At 43.0% G+C, this 20249-nt stretch overlaps 1 protein-coding gene across 3 annotated transcripts; it reads left to right on the top strand.

Annotated features, from left to right (window-relative positions):
• The first annotated feature begins 3964 nt into the window (after positions 1-3964).
• itgb7 (integrin, beta 7) lies at positions 3965-13203 on the top strand. Of its 3 annotated transcripts, none has more exons than XM_014166841.2 (15): positions 3965-4096; positions 4580-4659; positions 6324-6519; positions 6718-6888; positions 6997-7238; positions 8001-8156; positions 8292-8387; positions 8618-8707; positions 9232-9378; positions 9614-9816; positions 10208-10434; positions 10565-10772; positions 10946-11139; positions 11428-11588; positions 11911-13202. In XM_014166841.2, exons 1-15 carry the CDS (start codon positions 4039-4041, stop codon positions 11977-11979), a joined length of 2298 nt encoding a protein of 765 aa, XP_014022316.1. In that variant the 5' UTR covers positions 3965-4038; the 3' UTR covers positions 11980-13202. The 3 variants fall into 3 exon arrangements, 2 of the variants coding, with proteins under 2 accessions (XP_014022316.1, XP_014022315.1); XR_006761405.1 differs by lacking the exon at positions 3965-4096 and adding an exon at positions 4106-4327 and having other exon boundaries at positions 11462-11588; positions 11911-13203; XM_014166840.2 differs by lacking the exon at positions 3965-4096 and adding an exon at positions 4106-4327 and having other exon boundaries at positions 11911-13201.
• Positions 13204-20249: the final 7046 nt, after the last annotated feature.

The raw sequence follows: 20249 nt of genomic DNA, 5'->3' as shown, positions 1-20249 counted from the left end.
CAATGTATTGCATAGAAAATGTGACCAATTTTGTGGGGCTTTTTATCACAATAACTTACATTGTCTTTTATTAAAATATGCCTAATAGGCTGACTAAGTACAGCCAACCCCAATAATACAATTGTTATGCATTTAGTAATTGAACAAATATCAAAATGTAAGGTATGGGTTCAAAAATGCTGAAAACGCTAAATGGTCTTAGGCTGATTGGAAACAATGATGATGACTGACAGAAGAGATGAAGACCGTGGCACCTGCTAGTGCAAGGTCTCCTGATTTCTATGAGTCATGAAGCTTAACCATGACCATTTCCCTCTTTACTCTTTCTTCTTCAGTTACAAATGTTATAAAGTGTACCAAACATGTGTGTAAAGTGTGTGTGTGTACACAATATGATGACCTCTATGTAACTACAGGTAGTCTCCCAGCCAGTCAGAAAAGTTGCACTAAGTAATCTGAAGTCTGTGGTTTGTGCTAGTCAACGTCTGCTACATTTCAGAGCCAGACAGCTCAACTTCCTTCCCAGAACATCTGCTGTGTGTGTATGTGTGACAGAGAGAGAGAAAGAGCGCATATCTTGGATGAGGCCCATAGATATGGGGCTGTAATGCCCAAAAGCCAAGTTCAAAGCAGGCCTTGAAATGTATGAGTGTAATATATGTAAAGTAGGTGGATGAGTAGCTTTTTTTTAAACGTTGGGTATAGTTGTGGATGAGTAAGTACACTGAACAAAAATATAAATGCAACATGCAACAATTTCAAAGATTTTACTGAGGAAATAAGTCAATTTAAATAAATTCATTAGGCCCTAATCTATGGATTTCACATGACTGGGAATACAGATATGCATCTGTTGGTCAAAGATACCTTACAAACAAAATGTAAGGGGGCCTCCCGAGTGGCACAGCGTTCTAAAGCACTGCATCTCAGTGCTGGAGGCGTCACTAGAGACCTGGGTTTGATCCCAGGCTGTATCACAATCGGCTTTGATCGAGAGTCCCATAGGGCGGCGCACAATTTGTCCAGGGTTTTCCGGATTAGGGGATGGTTTGGCCGTGGGGCTTTACTTGGCTCATTGCGCTCTAGCGACTCCTTGGGGCGGGCCGGGCGCCTGTAGGCTGACCTCGGTTGTCAGTTAAACAATGTTTCCTCCGACACATTGGTGCGGCTGGCTTCCGGGTTAAGCGGGCGGGTGTTAAGAAGTGCGGTTTGGCGGGTCATGTTTCGGAGGATGGATGACTCGACCTTCGCCTCCCGAGCCCGTTGGGGATTTGCAGCGATGAGACAAGATCGACATTGGGGAGAATATACAACAACAACAAAAATAAAATAAATACAAATAAGTTGTGGATCAGAAAACCAGTCAGTGTCTGGTGTGACCACCATTTGCCTCATGTAACGCGACACATCAAATCAAAGTGTATTTGTCACGTGCGCTGAATACAACAGGTGTAGACCTTACAGTGAAATGCTTCCTTACAGGCTCTAACCAATAGTGCAAAACTTGCCATGCGGTAGTAGAGAGAACAGTCTATGACTGGGATGGCTGGGGTCTTTGACAATTTTTAGGGCCTTCCTCTGACACTTCCTCTGGTGTAGAGGTCCTGAATGGCAGGCAGCTTAGCCCCAGTGATGTACTGGGCTGTACACACTACCCTCTGTAGTGCCTAGCGGTCAGAGGCAGTGATGCAACCAGTCAGGACGCTCTCGATGTTGCAGCTGTAGAACCTTTTGAGGATCTCAGGACCCATGCCAAATCTTTATAGTTTCCTGAGGGGGAATAGGCTTTGTCGTGCCCTCTTCACAACTGTCTTGGTGTGTTTGGAACATTCTAGTTTGTTGTTGATGTGGACACCAAGGAACTCGAAGCTCTCGACCCGCTCCACTACAGCCCCGTCGATGAGAATGGGGGCGTGCTCGGTCCTCCTTTTCCTGTAGTCCACAATAATCTCTTTAGTCTTGGTTACGTTGAGGGATAGGTTGTTATTCTGGCACCACCCGGCCAGGTCTCTGACCTCCTCCCTACAGGCTGTCTCGTCGTTGTCAGTGATCAGGCCTATCACTGTTGTGTCATCTGCAAACTTAATGATGGTGTTGGAGTCATGCCTGGCCATGCCGTCGTGGCTGAACAGGGAGTACAGGATGGGACTGAGCACGCACCCCTTGGGAGCTCCAGTGTTGAGGATCAGCGTGGCAGATGTGTTGCTACCTACCCTCACCACCTGGGGTTGGCCAGTCAGGTAGTCCAGGATCCAGTTGCAGAAGGAGGTGTTTAATCCCAGGATCCTTAGCTTAGTGATGAGCTTTGAGGGCACTATGGTGTTGAACGCTGAGCTGTAGTCAATGACTAGCATTCTCACATAAGTGTTCCTTTTGTCCAGGTGGGAAAGGGCAGTGTGGAGTGCAATAGAGATTGCATCATCTGTGGATCTGTTTGGGCGGTATGCAAATTGGATTGGGTCTAGGGTTTCTGGGATAATGGTGTTGATGTGAGTCATTACCAACCTTTCAAAGCACTTCATGGCTACGGACGTGAGTGCTACGGGTCTGTAGTCATTTAAGCAGGTTGCATCTCCTTCGCATAGAGTTGATCAGGTTGTTGATTGTGGCCTGTGGAATGTTATCCCACTCCTCTTCAAAGGATGTGCGAAGTTGCTGGATATTTGTGGGAACTGAAACACGCTGTCATACACATTGATCTAGAGAATCCCAAACATGTTCAATGGGTGACATGTCTGGTGAGTATGCAGGCTATGGAAGAAATGTGACATTTTCAGCTTCCAGGAATTGTGTACAGATCTTTTCGACATGGGGCCATGCATTATCATGCTGAAACATGACGTGATGGCGGTGGATGAATGGAACAACAATGGGCCTCAGGATCTCATTACGGTGTCTCTGTGCATTCAAATTTCCATCAATAAAATGTAATTGTGTTCATTGTCCGTAGCTTATACCTGCCCCTACCATAACCCCACCCCCACCATGAGGCACTCTGTTCCCAACGTTGACATCAGCAAACCGCTCACCCACACGCCATACCTGCTGTCTGCCATCTGCCCGGTACAGTTGAAACTGGGATTCATCCACGAAGAGCATAGTTCTCCAGCGTGCCAGTTGCCATTGAAGGTGAGCATTTTCCCATTGAAGTCGTTTCCGATGCCGAACTGCAGTCAGGTAAAAACCCTGGTGAGGATGATGAGCACGCAGATGAGCTTCCCTGAGACAGTTTCTGACAGTTTGTGCAGAAGTTCTTTGGTTGTGCAAACCCACAGTTTCATCAGCTGTCCGGGTCGCTGGTCTCAGACGATCCCACAGGTGAAGAAGATGGATGTAGAGGTCCTGAGTTGGCATGGTTACACGTGGTCTGCGGTTGTGAGGGCGGTTGGATGTTCTGCCAAATTCTCTAAAACGACGTTGGAGGCGGCTTATGGTAGAGAAATTAACATTAAATTATCTGGCAACAGCTCTGGTGGACATTCCTGCAGTCGGCATGGCAGTTGCATGCCCCCTCAAAACCTGAGACATCTGTGGCATTGTGTTGTGTGACAAAACTGTACATTTTAGAGTGGCCTTTTATTGTCCCCAGCACAAGGTGCACCTGTGTAATGATCATGCTGTTTAATCAGCTTCTTGATATGCCACCCCTGTCAGGTGGATGGATTATCTTGGCAAAGGAGAAATGCTCACTAACAGGAATGTAAACAAATTTGTGCAACAAATTTTAGAGAAATAAGCTTTTTGTGCGTATGGAACATTTCTGCAATCTTTTATTTCAGCTCATGAAACATGAGACCAACACTTTACATGTTGCATTGATATTTTTGTTCAGTATGTGTTTGTAAATGTAAGAGTGATATTCAAATCACTATAATTCTTTGATCCTATCATGTGTGATCATACCAATATAGGAACTTCAGGGGAACGTTTCTGAAGTAGAAATAAGGTTTGGTTTAGCTTTGAGTTTCATTTCTCACATGAAGGAGATTGGAGAAAGCCTCTGGTTTCAAACTAGTGGCTCAGAATTGGTTGTGGATTATGTTTCTTGTTTCCAAGAGCACCGACTACAGAAACTTCCGAAAAGGAAATATGTGGGGTAGGTGGTTGACAATTTGTGAGAACTCAAGGGGAAATTACTTGTCTGCTGTGTTGTGTCTGCCTCCTGCTTCCGTCTTCTCACAACTCTCTTGATTTTTTCTAACCAGGAGAAGTTCCTAATCCTCTCTGTCTGTCTATTTCTCATTCCGTCGCTATCCTCAGGCAATGGTTGGCTTCTTTCTATTAGGAACCTTTATGTTGTACTGTGTGGGACAGATCCAAATTCAAGGTAAGTCTCATCTACAACTACTAGTCAGGGTTGGGGGTATCCCATTTAAATTGAATTGAAGTGTCATTTAATTCCAAATTAGGATTTTGCAATTGTTGAATTAGAATTCACTTTCTGAATTGACAAGGCAGACATGGGTAATGGCAGGTCCGTTAGGAGAGCAAACACAATCTCCTCAATCTCTGCTGTGTGTTTGTGTCTGAAAGAGTCATGGGGTAATAAAATATTTCACTGTTTTGTTTGGTGTGTCAGGGGTCCCCCAAATATGTGTGTCCCAGCCCTCATGTTCAGCTTGCCTGAGGAGCCCTGGATGTGCCTGGTGCAAACACAAGGTCAGCCTTATCATGTATCCACTAGCTTGCTGCTGCTGCCTGTATTTGTTTAAAACTGTATCATGTTTTATCCTTGAGTTTTGCTATACTTTCTCTACTCTTAATTCTTGGACTCAACGGCCTTTGAATGCTTTGTGAGTTGACTTGCGGCTCTCTGATGGGCCCCGTCTCTGTAGACAACATGTAGGGACAACGACATTAGGGCCACTGTAGAACTACTTACAATAGGAGCCAACATACTATAGGTCTTCATTGCGGTCTGAATGGTGATATCCTTGTGCATTTTTGGTGAGATCTTAGACAGTGATGTCCCATCAAGCTCATGTAAGATAATATATATCTTATTTTTTCAACAGCTTCTACAGTTTGGCAGACATTTTGCTAACAGTTTTGCTAACAACTCTTTACCTCCTGGTGAGAAGAGGTGTGAGAGATTGACTGAAAGACAGTTAGGTCAAGTGAATGTTTCAATTCCTCCTTCACATTGTTATACATTTAAAGGAAAAGGTTATAAGTATCCTCAGCCATTTATACTAGTATCAAATGACTGACGTATCCCACTGGGCACAGACGTCAGTTCAACATATTGTTTTGATTTACATTTGGTTGAGTTGTCAACTAACGTGAATTCAATGTGAAATCAACAAAACATTTTACCATGTCATTGGATTTAGGTTAAAAGTTGGGTGAAAAAAAGATGAAATGCCCTTACGCTGATGACTTTGCAAATCCAATTAGTTTTCCACGTTGATTCAACATCATCACATAGATTTTTTGGGTTGAAATGACATGGAACAATGTTCATTCAACCAGTTTTTGACCAGTGGGATGGGACTGTAGAACCCTTTTGGTTCCAGGTAAAACCCCCTTTGGGTTCCATTTAGAACTGTTTGCACATAGGGTTCTACATGGAACACAAAATAGTTTTCCCTGGAACCAAAAAGTGTTCTCCTATGGGGACAGTCCAGAACCCTTTTGGAAGGTTTTTTAGGACACATTTTATCTCATGCTTATCTCGCTTGGATATTTAAAAATAATCGGTGTGACTCTTGCTAACATTAAAAACGGTTTTATTATTTCAAGTTGAAAACATGACGTTTCGGCCATCAGTTTCCTTCATCAGAATCAGTAAACACACTGTCTGGCTTGGGTGCTCATGTCTTACACAACTTGTTGAAGAGAGTGGTTTCTCTGTATGTTCTCTAACCTGGCCTCCTGTTTGGGGTTGATATTTGAATTGTGTATTGTGCTGCTGCAGCTCTCTGTGATTTCTTATGACAGTGTCATGCTACTGGTGTCAGACTCACTTCCGTCTTTCTATTTCCATGTTCATTTCCTGCACATTTTACTTTCAATACTTTAAATTAGCTGCATTATTCTCTCTGTCATTTCTCCTTGCAATCTAACCCCTTCTCCAAAGCAACGGTCTACTCTACAGGTCCTATGTATCATAATGACATGTCCCATGTATGTTTCAAAATAATAACAATGTTTTCGTGTAAAAATTCTAAGCCTAAAACAGAGATGTAAGCCCATCTGTTTAACTGACAGGAGGTAGGCCCACATGATAACCTGGCACCCCACTGCTATGAGCCAGTATTTTATTGTCTATATCATTAGTCCGACACACTGAACTAAGACCATAATACCTATCCTCCTGACAGGACTTCCTGAAGTCTGGGGAGTCCACTGAGCGGAGGTGTGACACTGCTGAGTCTCTGAGGACCAGGCGCTGTGAGCAGACAGACATCATCAACCCCCAATCAGAATTGGTCTTCCTAAAGAACAATGAGCTCAGCAGCGACCCAGACAGCGTGGTCCAGCTTAAGCCACAAAACCTCCTCTTCAAACTCAGAGTCGGTGAGAATTTAATGACTCGTACACAGCAGCTGCTCAGTATTTCTCAGTAAATAAGCAAAGATGGGTCCAAATCTGAAATTATTTGTGGTGCTTTATTGATCCTTTATTAAGGAGTGTGAAGTACTAGACATAACAGTGTTAGTATCCTATTGATGCTTGCTTTGCCATAACTGTACTAACTGACCCGTCTGGTTTCAGGAGTCCCTCAGACCTTCAGTGTGTCATTCAAGAGAGCCGAGGGCTACCCCATAGACCTGTACTACCTGATGGATCTGTCCTTCTCCATGAGGGACGACCTGGATACCATCAAGAATCTGGGCCAGGAAATCCTCTCTACGCTAAAAAACGTCACCAAGAAGGTCCGCATAGGTGAGTGCTGAGGAGAAGTTAGGAATTCAATCAACTGTGTGTAGTCATCTGACTATGCCACCTATCCTCATCCTGTCCATCTCTATCCCTCTCCTCTCTCCCTATCAGGCTTTGGCTCGTTTGTGGACAAGGTGGCTCTGCCGTATGTCAGCCAGGTTAAGGACAAGAAGAACAACCCCTGCCCCAGCCGCCTGTACACCTGTCAACCTGCCTTCAGCTTCCAGAACATTCTGGGACTAACCCAAGACGTGGCCGAGTTCAAGACCAGGGTCAGCAACCAGATCATCTCTGGAAACCTGGACTCCCCCGAGTCTGGCTTTGACGCCATCATGCAGGCAGCTGTCTGCCAGGTAGGACTGTCATACATGACCAAACACAGTTACCTCTGTATAGGATGTCTACAACCAATGTGGTCTCAGAGTATTTTGTATTATTCTGTATGTAAATCCGAGACACTCCATTTTGTAGATGTTACAAATTGCAATTCGTATGATATGTTACGAATTGCAATTCATACGATATCTTACGAATTTGCTAAATGTACGATATGCTACGAATTTTCAAAACGTATCGTATGTTACGAATTCCATTTTGTTGTGGCTAATGTTAGCTAAGGGTGGCTAGGTGGCTAACGCTAACATTAGCTAGGTGGCTAACGTTAGCTAGGTTAGGGGTTGGGGGTTAAGGTTAGGGTTAGGATTTAGGTTAAATGGTTAGGGTTAGGGGAAGGGTTAGCTAAAATGATTAGGGGAAGGGTTAGCTAACATGCTAAGTAGTTGCAAAGTCTAAAAAGTAGGAAGTAGTTGCAAAGTTTCTAAAATGCTAAAATTGTCCGTAATGAGATTCAAACAAATGATATACACATTTTAGTCATGTAGCAGACATGTACACCCACCCATCCACTCCGACCAACCACCCTCCTTTCGTTTTTGCCTTAAGTAACCTTCCGTCTTATGAAACCATACCAAACGTTACATATCATATTAATGTGAATGCCCCGGATTTACATTTACTATGTTACGTTTAGTCTAGGAGACCAGTCTGCTACAACATATGTCAACAATGTCCATTTCTATTTCTCTCCCTTTCTCTCTCTCCCTCCCTTCCTCCAGGGTGTGATTGGTTGGAACAATGTCACCCGGATCCTGGTTTACACGTCAGATGACACCTTCCACATTGCCGGGGACGGCAGGCTGGCTGGGATATTCGAACCTAATGATGGGAAGTGTCATCTCAATGGCAGCGGCTTTTACGATGGCACTAAATATGTGAGTTATCAACAGATGGGTGGGATGATCAACACTTAGAAGACGTGAGCTTGTTTCAGTGACATTTGTTGTGGAGGAGCTGGGCAACTACGCTGCCTTTCTGTGGTTATTTAATCCACTTCCTATGTGTCTAAGGACTACCCATCGGTTGGCCAGCTCGCCAGGGTCCTGGCAGCCAATAACATCCAGCTCATCTTTGCTGTCACCGAAGACAGTGTTGCTGCCTACAAGGTCAGGACTGACAGGAGAGATAGTTTGTTAAAGCAAATTACAAAAGTTCACAAAATGTTTAACCTCTGAATTTCTACCTTCGCCCGTCTCTCCCTATTGTGCCCATACCTAAACAAACACACCTATACACACACACACACACACACACACACACACACACACACACACACACACACACACACACACACACACACACACACACACACACACACACACACACACTTCTCTAGGCATTGAGTAAACTAATCCCTCAGTCAGTGCTGGGAGTCCTGAAGAACGACTCAAGCAACGTGGTCCAGCTCATCTTAGAGGCCTACAATGTGAGTATCTAAATGGTCTCAAGCCTAGAACACAGTTGACAATAATTTGTGCCAAGCTACTGCAAAATTGTGAAATAATTCAATTGCAAAAGCCTGCAATGACCTATAAAATGCATATTCAAAAGAGGACATAGAAGCATGTCTGTGGTTATGGCCATGACTCACACAGCAGACTAAAATAGTAGAACCAGCTCACATACGTATTTTCACTGGAATCCCTGGCCTCATGGTTAGCTAGTGATGGATATAGTGTGTGCTATGCTCTCACGGGTAGAAAAATATACTGGCAAATTCTGTGTCAATCTTCCTAGTGGTAAAGTTAAGGTTTCATACATGATAGACCTACATTTCTCTAGGAATTTAAGACATTTAGGCCTAGAGAAATATAAACTACTTTTGGAATGTATTACTTACAAACAAACGTATCACTGTGGCTTTGCAATGAAATTCCATTTATTGGACACATAGCCAAAAATGTAACATCGTCAACTCTCCTATCTATAGTAATGCATATTTGTTCACAGAACCTGTCCTCCACTATCTTATTGGAGCACCATGGAGCTCCCTCAGGTCTGGACGTGACCTACAGATCCCACTGCACCCCTGCAGAAGGGGACAACACCCCATGGCAGAGGAAGGGCGAGTGCATGAACGTCAAGCTCAACCAGCAGGTCTGGCCCAAAGCAGGGGTGGAGGGCAAAAACAAGATGTGAACAAGGAGAGCAAGACTCATGTCTTAAATGGATTTAGTCATGTAATATATGTAGTTATGTAATAGTAGTTCACTTGAAATCAATGGCTGAAAACAACAAAAAACAGCATACACTGGTTTTATTTAATGGTATACTGTATAGGACTTTTGTTACAGACCAATTTATTGAGTATTATCCTCTCCCTTGCGCCCAGGTTGACTTCACAGTGAGTCTGAATATTTCAACGTCTGAAGGAGAATGTCTGAAGGAGAAGAAGCAGTTTTTCCTCAAACTGCAGGGCATCAGCGAGACCCTGAAGGTCTCCGTGGAAACCCTGTGTGACTGTGACTGCCATGACAGAGAACAGCAGTCCACACACTGCAATGAAAAGGGAACGCTCAACTGCGGAATCTGCAGGCAAGTCCTCAAATTATGTTGAAAACTCACAGCACCTCCTGGTTGGTGAGATAGAGAACTGTGCTTACAAATTGCACACAGTAAGGGAAACAGCTGCAGACTGTAGTTTGACTGTTACCACATAGCAGTAAACAAGTTTCTATAGTTAAAGGAATGTATCAAATATAAAAGTTCTCACAATCAAAACTTGAGGGGATTCAAGTTAATAGTTTTCCTTTGTTACAGTAATTGAAGTGTTTTTGATGTACTGATGAGTAGGGCTAGAAGTCTTCCCTGATTACGTGACCTGACCAGAAAAAACTCCTAGCCCAAATTAAGTCCCAGAATGTCCCGTTTTTTGTTGTTTTACCCAATTTTTTTCAGCGTTTTTGTAAAATGCTGTGCCCTTTAGCTGTGACGAGGATCACCTGGGTCAGAGGTGTGAGTGTGACCGGCCTAAGGACATGATCTCTGCTGACTCTATGGACACAACATGTCGCCAAGACAGCTCCTCGCTGCTATGCAGCGGGCACGGGAGCTGTGAGTGTGGCATATGTGTGTGCCAGGGCACCCACCATGAGGATTTCTGCCAATGTGATGACAACAGCTGTGACCGCCACAACAACATGCTCTGCGGTGGTGAGTAAACTAAAACAGTTAGTCCAGGCCATGCATTTTGATTGGTTAAGAATGTGTTCCTTATAGCTGCACCTTATTGCAGCCCATTTTTCAGCTGTGTTTGACAACGTTTGCCGCCTGTCTCCTGCAGGAAATGGGCAGTGTGACTGTGGAACATGTAAGTGTCATGCCAACTACAATGGCTCTGCGTGTGACTGTTCCACCCTCACCGACCAGTGCAGGACTGCTGGGAAGCTGTGCAATGGCCAGGGAACATGCCAGTGTAACCAGTGCCAGTGCAACAACGACTTCTTTGGCATGAACTGTTCAAAGATTGCTGATGCATGCGCAAAATTCCTGTGAGTACAAGAAAATAACTTAGTCATTTTGGATTGAGTTTCCAGGTTGCCAAAGTTTAGTACTTCAATTGTGACCTTACAGGAACACTTAACATTACAATAATGCAGTGTCTGTGTCTGTGCCTGTGTACCTTCAGCATGTCTGTAAACCTGTCTTTGTGTAACATTTCCAGGGCCTGTGTGACGTGTGAATTGGCCAATAAGGAAAGTGACGGCCTAAAGAGTAACTGTAGCCGACCATGTGGCTCAGTCAAGTCCACTTGGGTTGAGGGACCCCAGGAGTTCCCCTGCAGAGAAGACACCATCTCCTACAAAGTAGAGCTGTTCCCTGACGGCAACATCCTGGTCCTCTACGCAGATCTGCCCCGTGAGACAAGTTCATCTCTAATCATTAGCCTTTATTTTCAAGATTTTAACATGGCTATGTATCCAACTGGCTTACTGTTTTTACCATTTCTATTCTCACTGCTCATTGGAGCAATTCATAATATTGCTAGCTCTTAGGCACACCTAAAAAAGATCACTCCTATGACATCCTTATTCTGCTTATACGGACCTATTCTGCTATAGTTGTTTGATCAAAGATGCTTTGCATTAGACAAAAAGTCAGGACTCATGTTCTACTACAAACTCTTCCTCTTCACATCCCTGGCAGGCTCTGTTGACAAGACTTATGTGATCATTGGCAGCTCGGTGTCCAGCATCATCTTCATCGGCATCGCAGTGATCCTCATCAGCTGGCTGATGCTGGAGTTCCACTACCGGAGAGAGTATGACAGCTTCCTCAAAGCAACGGAGACTGTAGTCTGGAAAAATGTGAGAGAAAGAACAGTATACACATGACAATGAATCACCATGATATGTCAAATAGGCTAGATGTCTCTGCGTTAACTGGTCGTTTCTCATAACCAAATATCTGTCTATTGTTCTCAGTCTCATAGTTTATTGTATGAATAGTGGAGTTCTTTATTATTTGTGAATGTGGTTGGTCTTCTTATTGTTGTTTTGTCATTTTTTTAAGCAAATAATCAACTTAAGGAGTCTTTAATGCAAGATTTATAATGTTAAGTGTTGGTTGTTGATAACATGATGCTCGCTCTGTACTAAACTTATCTCTTGTTGGTCCTTTGTGTTTCAGATCGAAAATCCTTTGTTCCAGGACGCCACAACCATAGTTATGAACCCCATACACATTCAAGAGGACTGATCCAAACCCATTCAACTCTGAAGCCAACCAACACTTTACTTCAGGAAAATCTGTTATATACAGTAATAAGCGAAAGCGGGACCATATACTGATCCTAACTTCTAGAAGAGTAACCGCTTGTTCCTTTATCCACTTTAATTGGAAAAATTCAACGGGCCTATTTATATAATAAATATGAATTCGAAGGGCTAAAATGATAAAATAATAGAATATTGAATCTCTCTAAAGGCTTCAGTCATATAAAAGTTATACTTAAATCGGAACTGGTTCTCCAGCAGATTAGTAAGAATGGCTCATCCCTTGTTCAAAATTTGCCTTTTCCCTTTGTCCAAATTATAACCTCTCACTTTCGGTTATTTTAAAATGAAAACCTCTCCAAAATATCCCTATTTTTAAAACAAGCCATAGAAATGGTTACAATTTCAGTTTCATTTCATTTAATTCATGTTCAGAACAAGGTTAAGGGCAGAGAAAGCTTGTTGGATACTAAGAAAGCTTTGTTGTAGAGCGTCTAACACATAATCCAGGGAGGGGCCAGTTTAGAATAAGACTGCCTCCTACTGCCTGAGCTATGTTGTTGATGTAAATTGTATATGGGTATACAACCATCACAGCTCTACAGATTTTGCTGCGAAGAGACAGAATCATTAGATAAATTGTTTTGGTACTGCTCATATGTATGTAGCTTGTTTTTGGTTACAAACTCAGGAATGGCTGAAAAATCACAACATTTACCTAGAACTAACTCTGCAAATAGCACTGCTGGCTGACTTGAAAAGCCATAGTCAATCAATCAATAATATAATAATAAAAAATGTAATATTTAATTTACCATCTGTAGAAACCAATGGCGGTCGGTGCCGTTTAAGCTTAGGAGGACAATATTTTTTTACGAGCATGGTCTTATTTCTATTTAAGCAATAAGGAATGAGGGGGGTGTTATATGCCTTGCAAAAGTGTTCATCACTCCTTGAGGTTTTGGTTCAATTTGTAATTTAAATTGATTTTTATTTGGATTTCATGTAATGGACATACACAAAATTGTTCAAATTGGTGAAGTGAAATGAAAAAAACTGAAAAGTGGTGTGTGCATATGTATTCACCCCCTTTACTATGAAGCCCCTAAATAAGATCTGGTGCAACCAATTACCTTCAGAAGTCACATAATTAGTTAAATAAAGTCCACCTGTGTGCAATCTAAGTGTCACATGATCTCAGTATATATATATATATATATATATATATACTGGCTTACTGTTTATATATATTGTTTATATATTGTTTATATATATGTTTATATATATACTGGCTTACTATATATACACCTGTTCTGAAAGGCCCCTTAGTTTGCAACACCACTAAGCAAGCGGCACCACCAAGCAAGCGGCACCATGAAGACCAAGGAGCTCTCCAAACAGGTCAGGGACAAAGTTGTGGAGAAGTACAGATCAGGGTTGGGTTATAAAATGATATACGTAACTTTGAACATCCTATGGAGCACCATTAAATCCATTAGTAAAAAATGGAAAGAATATGGCATCACAACAAACCTGCCAAGAAAGGGCCGCCCACCAAACCTCACGGACCAGGCAAGGAGGGAATTAATCAGAGAGGCAACAAAGAGACTGAAGATAACCCTGAAGGAGCTGCAAAGCTCCACAGCGGACATTGCAGTATCTGTCCATAGGACCACTTTAAGCTGTACACTCCACAGAGCTGGGCTTTACGGAAGAGTGGCCAGAAAAAAAACATTGCTTAAAGAAAGAAATAAGCAAAGACTTTTGGTGTTTGCTAAAAGGCATGTGGGAGACTCCCCAAGCATATGGAAGAAGGTACTCTGGTCAGATGAGACTAAAATTGAGCTTTTTGATCATCAAGGAAAACGCTATGTCTGGCGTAAACCCAACACCTCTCATCACCCCGAGAACAACATCCCCACAGTGAAGCGTGGTGGCAGCATCATGCTGTGGGGATGTTTTCATCGGCAGGGACTGGGAAACTGGTCAGAATTGAAGGAATGATGGATAACGCTAAATACAGGGAAATTCTTGAGGGAAACCTGTTTCAGTCTTCCAAAGATTTGAGACTGGGACGGAGGTTCACCTTCCAGCAGGAAAATGACCCTAAGCATACTGCTAAAGCAGTATGCTTAGGGTCATTTTTCAGTTTAAGGGTAAACATTTAAATGTCTTGGAATGGCCTAGTCAAAGCCCTGACCTCAATCCAATTAAGAATCTGTGGTATGACTTAAATATTGCTGTACACCAGCAGAACCCATCCAACTTGAAGGAGCTGGAGCAGTTTTGCCTTGAAGAATGGGCATAAATCCCAGTGGCTAGATGTGCCAAGCTTATAGAGACATACCCCAAGAGACTTGCAGCTGTAATTGCTGCAAAGGTGGCTCTACAAAGTATTGACTTTGAGGGGTGAATAGTTATGCACGCTCAAGTTTTCTGTTTTGTTTTATTTCTTGTCTTTCTTCTCTTCAAACTGGTAGGCATGTTGTGTAAATCAAATGATACAAACCCCCCACAAATCCATTTTAATTCCAGGTTGTAAGGCAATAAAATAGGAAAAATGCCAACGGGGGTGAATACTTTCGCAAGCCACTGTACCACGGCAAAGGGCTGTTCTTTTGTACGACGCAACTAGGAGTGCCTGGATACAGCCCTTAGCCATGGTATATTGGCCATATACCACAAACCCCCGAGGTGCCTTATTGCTATTATAAACTGGTTGCCAATGTATTTAGAGCAGTAAAAATAAATGTTTCAACATACCCCTGGTATACGTTCTGATATACCACGGCTTTCAGGCAATCAGCATTCAGGGCTCGAACCACCCAGTTTATAATAGATCTTATACAGTGGCATTGTTGAATACTCGTTTCTGATTGTCTTGAAGGGCATTCTAGAGCGTGCATTATTTCCCTATAACTCGCAGGGTATATCAGCATTGTTTAATTCGATTTTCAGAATAGCAAACTAGGACTGATGGTTTGGTTAGCTAACTAGCAAGTACGTTTGTTTGGTTACCAAGGCAACTACATTTACGTCAACTACTGTAGTTATCTAATAAACTTGCTAGCTACTTCAGTGGATGTTGACCAGATTTCTAGCGGCAAATGTTTTAAATTATAGCCATGGCATAAAATGGATAAACAACTTGTGGCTCAATGCGTTCTCTGGAAAAAAATGTAGCTCTGTGGAAGGTCATTCCACTCCGCGCTACACCTTCCACATATTCATTATTTCCCATGCATAGCCCCTCGTTGATTATACCTTACATATTGATGACTATCATTCATATTACAGCTCAATGTAACATCAATAGGTTTAGGCTACATGATCCTAGAATTGTCCCTATACCAATCATGACATTGCTACAACCTAGCCTACAAATGCAAGTTTACAACAGGTCAAGAGAAAAATGTGAGTAATCAAGGTGACCGACAGTGACATAATCAATACCGCCTTGCACACTCTTGCCTGCTTCTAGCTGATCTAGAGTGTAATTATTAGTCCAAACAGTTGCAAACAAAAGTTTCTATTGGACAAATCCAAGTATGTTTATCCCCAGGTGAAAAAACCTTTCCAAGCCAAACCTTCATATCATAACCGCTAACCGCTACACACATCCTACGTCGTTGTCACCATATTAGCTAATGTCATAGTCAACATGGCTACTAGAACTAATGATTTAGTAAACACGCTACAATCATGCAGTGCAGTGTACAGCAAGCAGTTTAGCAGTTACACTGGGGAGCCCCAATGGCAATAAATTCATAAAACCGAAAACGTACCTTGCGTTGGAAGAGTTCCAGTGTTGGATATCCTGAGCCAGCTAGCTAACATAGCATCCTTCTCTGTTTGAGCCAGGTGTTTGAGTAGGCTAAATTAGCTAGCTGCCTTAGCTAACTAAGTAAGTGAAAGTGAATAAAATACAACTAAATATAGCTATCTCTCTCTCTCTCTCTCTTGCTTCTCCTTCCTTTTTTGAGAAATTAATTTGTTCAAAACTGTTCAGGCTTTGTATTGAATTCAATGTACCCAGAGGAGGACGGACACTAGCTGTAAAATGTACCATGTCCGTAAAATGTTTATAGTATGTATAAGATGGAAGTAGAAGTCTAAGTATTGTCATCCATTAGTTTACTCCAATTAGGGGTGTGGTGGTAGGGTTAGGGGAGAATAATACATAAGGGATTTTTTTTATTTATTATTATTATGCAGCAAACACCAGATACAGCAAACTTTTTGCATTCCGGCGGAAGTAATTCATTGTCAATGGAGCAGTCCGCAATGCTACGCTGGGGGTGCTGCACTAAGCTGCGGTGCATTCGGTGTACCGCATGCTTTCAGTATTTTAAACTCGTACATTGCTTTAATGTATGGTGATACAAACAGAAGTAGGCCTAAACACACAGACTCCAACTAGCAAGCTTTTAGCTAGTTGAAAAGCGAAGCACTTGCGTCAAGTATGGAAAAACAAAACTAATATGCATCTGGTGGACATCGGGCATAAGAGGAACAAATGACATTGTCATGACAACATTACAAAACACTTAGATAGATAAAATGTTCTGAAGCTTGGTATGAAGTCTTGTGAAGTGTCATTCCTTTCCAGTTTGTGCACATGGTATTGCATTACATTCAGTTTTTCTTAATGAATTATTTTTGTGTTTTGGTCTGAATTAAGAAATATAGCTGTGATGTAGGATAATGTTCTTGTAAGTATGTTTCTCAATATTATTAGATAAAGTATTCTCTGTACAGTGTATTCATTATATAGGCCTATGTGGCCATTGTCTGTATCATTGAAATCATATAGTACTGTGTTTAATAATAAATGCCTGGATTGTACAGTATTTGCCCATTATTCTTTTCAAAATTCTTCAAGCTCCATCAAATTGGTTGTTGAGTATTGCTAGACAAACATTTTCAAGTCTTGCCATAGATTTTCAAGCAGGTTTAAGTCAAAACTGTAACTCGGCCTCTCAGAAACATTCACGGTCTTCTTGGTAAGCAAGTCCAGTGTAGATTTGGCCTTGTGTTTTCCAATCAGATGAAATCAAATTATCATCAAATGTATTTAAAAAGCCCTATTTACATCAGCAGATGTTGCAAAGTGCTTATTGTCCTGCTGAAAGGTGACTTCATATCCCAGTGTCTGGTGGAAAGCAGACTGAACAAGGTTTTGCTCTAGGATTTTGCCTGTGATTAACTCCATTGCGCTTGATTTTTATCCTGAAAATCTCCCCAGTCCTTAACAATTACAAGCATACTCATAACATGTTGCAGCCACCACTATGCTTGAAAATATGGAGAGTGGTACTCAGTTTCGTGTTGTATTGTACAGTATTTGCCCCAAACACAACTTTTTGTATTCAGGACACAATGTTAATTGCTTTGCCAGTTTTCTTTGCAGTGTTACTTTGGTGGAACTTTGCAAACAAGATGCATGCTTTGTAATAATTTTTCTGTCCTTCTTTTCACTCTGTCAATTAGGTTAGTATTGTGGGGTAACTACAATGTTGTTGATCCATTCTACGTTTTCTCCAATCAACAAGGCAGGTCCTACAGACCCTAGTTTTGTCACACCTTGACTACTGTGGTCAGGTGACACAAAAAAAGGACTAAGGAAAATTGCAATTGGCTCAGAACAGGGCAGCACGGCTGGCCCTTGGATGTACACAGAGAGCTAATATTAATAATATGCATGTCAATCTCTCCTGGCTAAAAGTGGAGGTGAGATTGACTTCATCACTACTTGTATTTATGAGAGGTATTGACATGTTGAATGCACCGAGCTGTCTGTCTAAACTACTGGCACACAGCTCGGACACCCATGCGTACCCCACAAGAAATGTCACAAGAGGTCTCTTCACAGTCCCCAAGTCCAGAACAGACTATGGGAGGCACATAGTACTACATAGAGCCATGACTACATGGAACTCTATTCCACATCAAGTAACTGATGCAAGCAGTAAAATTTCATTTAAAAAAGAAAAACAAAACACCTTATGGAACAGCGGGGACTGTGAAGCAACACAAACATAGACACATGCATACACACACACACACACACACACGATAACATACACACTATACACACATACACATGGATTCAATACTGTAGCTATGTGGTAGTGGTGGAGTAGGGGCCTTACAATGCATCTGTGAATGTTTTGTAATGTTTTTAAAATTGTATAAACTGCCTTAATTTTGCTGGACCCCAGGAAGAGTAGCTGAGATAATGGGGATCCATAATAAATACAAATACCCACAAATCCCTGAGACTGCTGGAGGAGGAGCCAGAGACTCCTTCTCCAGGCAGTTTCTGCCATTCTCTGTAACATTACCAATCCTGTTCTGTTTCTCCTATAGACTTTACTAATGGGTAGCAGAAGGTGGAGTTGAAGCTCAAATCAAGGAAAGGCTGTACGGCACCGAAGCCAAAGTCTCCCCTCCCCAATGGTGAGGAGGACTGTCAGGCCTTCCTGAGCACCCGCTGGTTCCCCAAGGAGCCCATCGAGAGGGACCGTTCCAGCTCCCCACCCCTCAAAGCCCGGCCCCAGTATTGGCTCTCTCCTCCCTGGGCCATGGGAAGACTGCCACTGTCCCTGCTGCTCCGAGCCCAGCCTGACTGCCCGCTGGGCCACCACACAGGCTCCAGCTAAGCCCCACTGACGACTGAGCCAGCCATCAGTTCGAAATGGCCGCCCTGGCCCACTGCAAGAGCATTATTGCCAAGATGGCCGCCAAACTGGCTAGCTCTTCCCCCTCAAGACCCTCCCGCCCAAACCCTGTAGCTACAGGACCTGGTGGCACTGGTGCTCCTGCGCATGGCCCTGTCAGGTCTGGAGCTAAGGCTAGGGAAGGCTGCAGGTCCCTGGAACGTCCTGGAGGCTGGTTTGGAGTTCGTGGCCTCCAAGTCCTCTCCGGATCTGTGGTCCCTGAGGGCCAGGTTTCTGGGGGCTAAAGCTCTGGCCTCCTGTCTGGCCTCTTCTACGTCCTCTGCCTCCCAGTCTGCCCCAGCCAGGAGAGGCAGACCCAGAAGACAGCAGCCTGGACAGGGACAGGACACAGTGAAGAGCCAGAGCAGATGAGGACCATTCAAGAGGAGGTGGATGGGCTTAATATGGACTCCTGTATCGAAGAGTTGATGGCGTCAGACACAGAGACTGACGTGAATGGTGCAGCCAGGAAGATTAATATTTATTTTTGTGTCTACTCGATAGACTGTATAAATATCTGCCTGCACATGCAGTGGGCACCCAGGTCAGGCTTGAAGGAATGGGGTGTTGTATTATCATAATTTAATATCACATTTTAACCGACTGTATTTTGCCTATTCTCTTTCTACAGGTATGGTGTTGGACGGCCCAGACATATACTTTGAGGTCCTGAGGAGGGACCTGTGTGGTAATGGAGAGTGAGACTGTCTGTCTAAGCTGAGGAGTGGGGGGCACACAGGGAGGGTCCTGCGAGCCCAGGCCCACCTCTCTCGCTCTAACACTGGACCAGGTAAGGCTGACGGCAGCACCCTGCTACAGCGCTAATGAACATGGTTTTAGGGTTAATAGGAGTCCTCAGTTTGAACCAAACTCTTTTCCCCTCCTCCCCTTTTCTCTGTTCTCTCCATACAGATGGTCTCCCTGTGGAGGCAGTGTAGTCTCTGCTTCACTCCACCTGGTTGGCTCTGCAGCATTTCCCCCCACCCAACCTCTACCCCCGCCTCTGTGGCCTACTGGCCCCTTTCACTGGGGCAAAGGGATCCCGTCCCCATTGCAATCCTCCATGCCTAATCCCTGGGCATAACCACCCGCCATCACATGACACGATACCTGGCCAATCGCCTCATGTAAGTGGGTGCTGAGTGGATGCTGAGAGAATTTCTCCCCACGCTGCTGACGGTCATTTTTTTGTCCACTCATCACTGGTGGAAAAAGTACCCAATTTTCATACTTGAGTAAAAGTAAAGATACCTTAAATAGTAAAAGTCACCTAGTAAAATCCTACTTGAGTAAAAGTAAAAAAACTTATTTGGTTTTAAATATACTTAAGTATCAAAAGTAAATGTAATTGCTACAATATACTTAAGTATCAAAAGTAAAAGTATAAATCATTTCAAATTCCTTATATTAAGCAAACCAGTCGGCAGGATTTTCTTGTTTTTTTTCATTTACGGATAGCAATGGGCACACTCTGACACGCAGACATAATTTACAAACAAAGCATTTGTGTTTAGTAAGTCTGCCAGATCAGATT

Source organism: Salmo salar, chromosome ssa22, assembly GCF_905237065.1.
Source record: "Salmo salar chromosome ssa22, Ssal_v3.1, whole genome shotgun sequence".
NCBI lineage: Eukaryota > Metazoa > Chordata > Actinopteri > Salmoniformes > Salmonidae > Salmo > Salmo salar.
Note: the sequence above shows the minus strand (reverse complement) of the source record. Positions and strands in the feature narration are given on the sequence as shown.

What these genes read in the sequence shown, in the direction of transcription:
- itgb7 (XM_014166840.2), top strand. Translation starts at nt 4,264, where the DNA reads ATGGTTGGCTTCTTTCTATTAGGAACCTTTATGTTGTACTGTGTGGGA. An exon ending in GGGACAGATCCAAATTCAAG is followed by an intron (nt 4,328 to 4,579) that starts GTAAGTCTCATC and finishes TTGGTGTGTCAG; the next exon opens with GGGTCCCCCAAATATGTGTG. An exon ending in GATGCATGCGCAAAATTCCT is followed by an intron (nt 10,773 to 10,945) that starts GTGAGTACAAGA and finishes TAACATTTCCAG; the next exon opens with GGCCTGTGTGACGTGTGAAT.